At 35.3% G+C, this 2,833-nt stretch overlaps 1 protein-coding gene across 1 annotated transcript; it reads right to left on the bottom strand.

The window, feature by feature from the left end:
* Positions 1 to 628: 628 nt before the first annotated feature.
* Positions 629 to 1,594, bottom strand: LOC150089794 (irregular chiasm C-roughest protein-like). The gene has a single exon (XM_090390103.1). The coding sequence runs from the start codon at positions 1,592 to 1,594 to the stop codon at positions 629 to 631; it is 966 nt and encodes a 321-aa protein (XP_090246229.1).
* Between the last annotated feature and the right edge of the window lie 1,239 nt (positions 1,595 to 2,833).

Below are 2,833 nucleotides of genomic sequence, written 5' to 3'. Positions count from 1 at the left end.
TTGTAGTTTCCATATTGATGCTTCCACACTTCCATAGCTTCCATAACACTGCTCCTAGTGTGATTAAGATCAATACTATAGCTGGAATTCCTAACGTAAGGTATACTGCTTCACGAGACCAATTCCTTTCTAGATGCACCACTAATTTTAATTGGCTCCATTGATTCCATACAAGACATTCATAAAAGCCAAATTGTTTTGCTTGGACTGAGTCGATGTTGAGAGTACTGGATACATCTCGTTGATTCCATATTTCCAAATGAGTGGTTAGTAGTTCATTAGTCATGGTATTTTTCCAGGTCACATTCTGTAGAGGAGGAACATGTTTAAAAAATACATTGTAGCCGAATGCCGTCTCCTAAACTTGCTAAGTGTGTTTTACAGTTTCCTTCTGGTGATCCTTTTATATAAATTAATGCCTGGTCTTTCACTAAAGGATAGTTTAAGATTTCTGCTGTACAAGTGTAGCGACCTGACGTTTGACGTGTCATCTTAGGAATTGATAAAGTAGAAATGATACTGCTTTGAATAATCTTATCCTCGAAATACCATTTTATTACTGGAAGTGGATTTCCTCTAGCTTCACACTGTAGCAAAACTGGATTTCCTTGGATTGTAGCAATATCGTTCAAATTATATATAAAATGGGTCCGTAAGACACTGTCATTTTGAAGGAAGCTTGGGCTGTTCCTAGTTCGTTTCGAACTAAGCAGGTGAAGTTATCGTTATGGTTTGTTCTCATAACACTTTTAATTTCAAGAGAAGCGTTTCCTTGTTTTATTAGCAGTTCTCCGTTTTTAAACCATTTGTAAACGAAAACATCTGGGTTTGCTCTGGCTTCACATTTTAATTTGAACCGATCATATTCACGTGCGATTTTTGAGGTTGTTTTCATAGTGATTCTTGGCTTGTACTTCACTAGGACTGTGATTGAGACCATTTGAGGATGCAAGTAAGTTAGATGATTAGCGACACAGGTAAATGCTTTCTTATCATACTCTGGTGATAGAGTGGTTATCCATTTCAAATAGGTATTCACTCTTATTTTGTCTGACCATAATTCCTGACTGGTTTGTACTGATCCGTTGATGGGATTACCATTAAAATGAATCCATCTCAAAATCGCTTTTCCTGCTAAAGATTTGCATGTAAGAGTGGCTTGCTCCCCTTCGTTCCCATTAAGGAATGAGCCTTCTCCGATTAGAGGTGGTAGAGGCGTAACATAAATTGTTACAATAGCTGTACTTGATCGGAATTGACGTCCATCCTTAGTTTGAACGTGGCAAAAATATTTGCCTTCATCTTGCAGCTGCAGTTGGGTGATTTGCAATGCAAAATCATTCTCTCTAGGTGATCCGACAATTTTATAATCAGGAAGCCCTGATGGTCTGAAAAGGTGATCTGTGCTTTTTCCGTTGAAAAACCATTTTACAGTGACTGTGAGATTTGAAACTAATCTGCAGGGGATGATGATAGTTTGACCAGTAATGGCCTCTCTATCTAATGGCTGAAGAATGAAGATACCAGTATGATAAGGCGTACACCGAATAAGTAGCGTAGCTAGCAGGAACACAACTTGTGTTGGTGAACTCATATTGATGAGTATTCTGGTATGTATTTCTATCAAAAAATAACATTACCCCTTTTTTTTTTTCTCTCTTTGGGCCTAAAGTAAAATAAAACTGTAATGTAGGAGATAGTGGAATTTTTTTTTTTTTTTCATTAAATTTACTTCCAAGATCTAAAATACTAAAATCAGAGTTGAACATTTTTTTTTTTTTTTTTTTTTTTGATCGTTCAATTTGATAGGCTCAATTTTTTTCAGGAGGAGTGAGAAGACAAATATAAAACTTCTTTTGTTACTTCTTCCTCTTCTTCCCTTCCCTCATTTTTTTTTTTTTTTTGATGAGAAAAAGAAGAATCTTTCACTCAACATCTGAATGTTGATCTTTAGTTTTATTCATCTCTCTAAGCTTTAGATATACAAAGTGAGAGAGAATCTACCCTAATTGCTTCTTCCTCCTTCCGATTTTTACATAACTGGATGATTCTTATAGGAAAACCTGTAACAATGTTACTCTTACTTCCTGTCTAAGATTCAGTTACGCATGATCTATATACTCTCTCACCTTCCTGCAGTGTTCTCACTGATTTTCCAGTAGTCAGTCCTGCTAATATAGTCATTCTCCATATAATTTTGAACACTTTCCACACACTTTTTACCATAAGAAACATACCTTTTATTGTCTGCCATACTGACCCTAGTATGAGCTTTGCATACCAAAAGACAAGTGCTAAAATTATTCCCACTATTATATAGATCACATAGATAACGTACTTGGGTAAACAATGTCTATTTCTAATCAAATCCCAACATATAACACAAGATAATCTTCAACACTCCTCTCTTCCTAATAAATGTATAATTCCTTCAACAATGTTACCCTTTTGTGAGATAAACAGAAACTTTAAAGGTCCCAGGGTTAATAAGAACTCCTGGGGAACACTCACTTGAAGGGGTTTCTTTATCCATGACAAAAGATTTCTCTGCTCCAAATTTTCGTATAATTGCCTCTGTGTGTCAAAGTAAAAAGGGAATTCATAGACATTACCTTATTTGTTCAAAGCAAACGTCTTGCCTCAAAAGTTCAGAGTACTTATAGCCACATGTCATTCCTTATGGATAGGTTTTGAGTGATGTAAGTTAGCACAGGGATAATCGTAATTTATGTAGCATGAAGAAACAACAAATTTTTTTTTTTTTTTTTTTTTTCATACAGTTTAATCGATAATAACTATGTATTTGCTCTGTGTTGACATTCCTATGTAATGT

The sequence above is a fragment of the Mastigoproctus giganteus genome, chromosome 2 (assembly GCF_048544385.1).
Source record: "Mastigoproctus giganteus isolate SK-2022 chromosome 2, ASM4854438v1, whole genome shotgun sequence".
Classification (NCBI taxonomy): domain Eukaryota; kingdom Metazoa; phylum Arthropoda; class Arachnida; order Uropygi; family Thelyphonidae; genus Mastigoproctus; species Mastigoproctus giganteus.
The sequence above is the reverse complement of the archived record's forward strand: the minus strand, read 5'-3'. Positions and strand labels throughout refer to the sequence as shown.

Bases quoted from the DNA above. Each gene is read 5' to 3' on its own strand.
- LOC150089794 (XM_090390103.1), bottom strand. From the start codon at position 1,594: ATGAGTTCACCAACACAAGTTGTGTTCCTGCTAGCTACGCTACTTATT.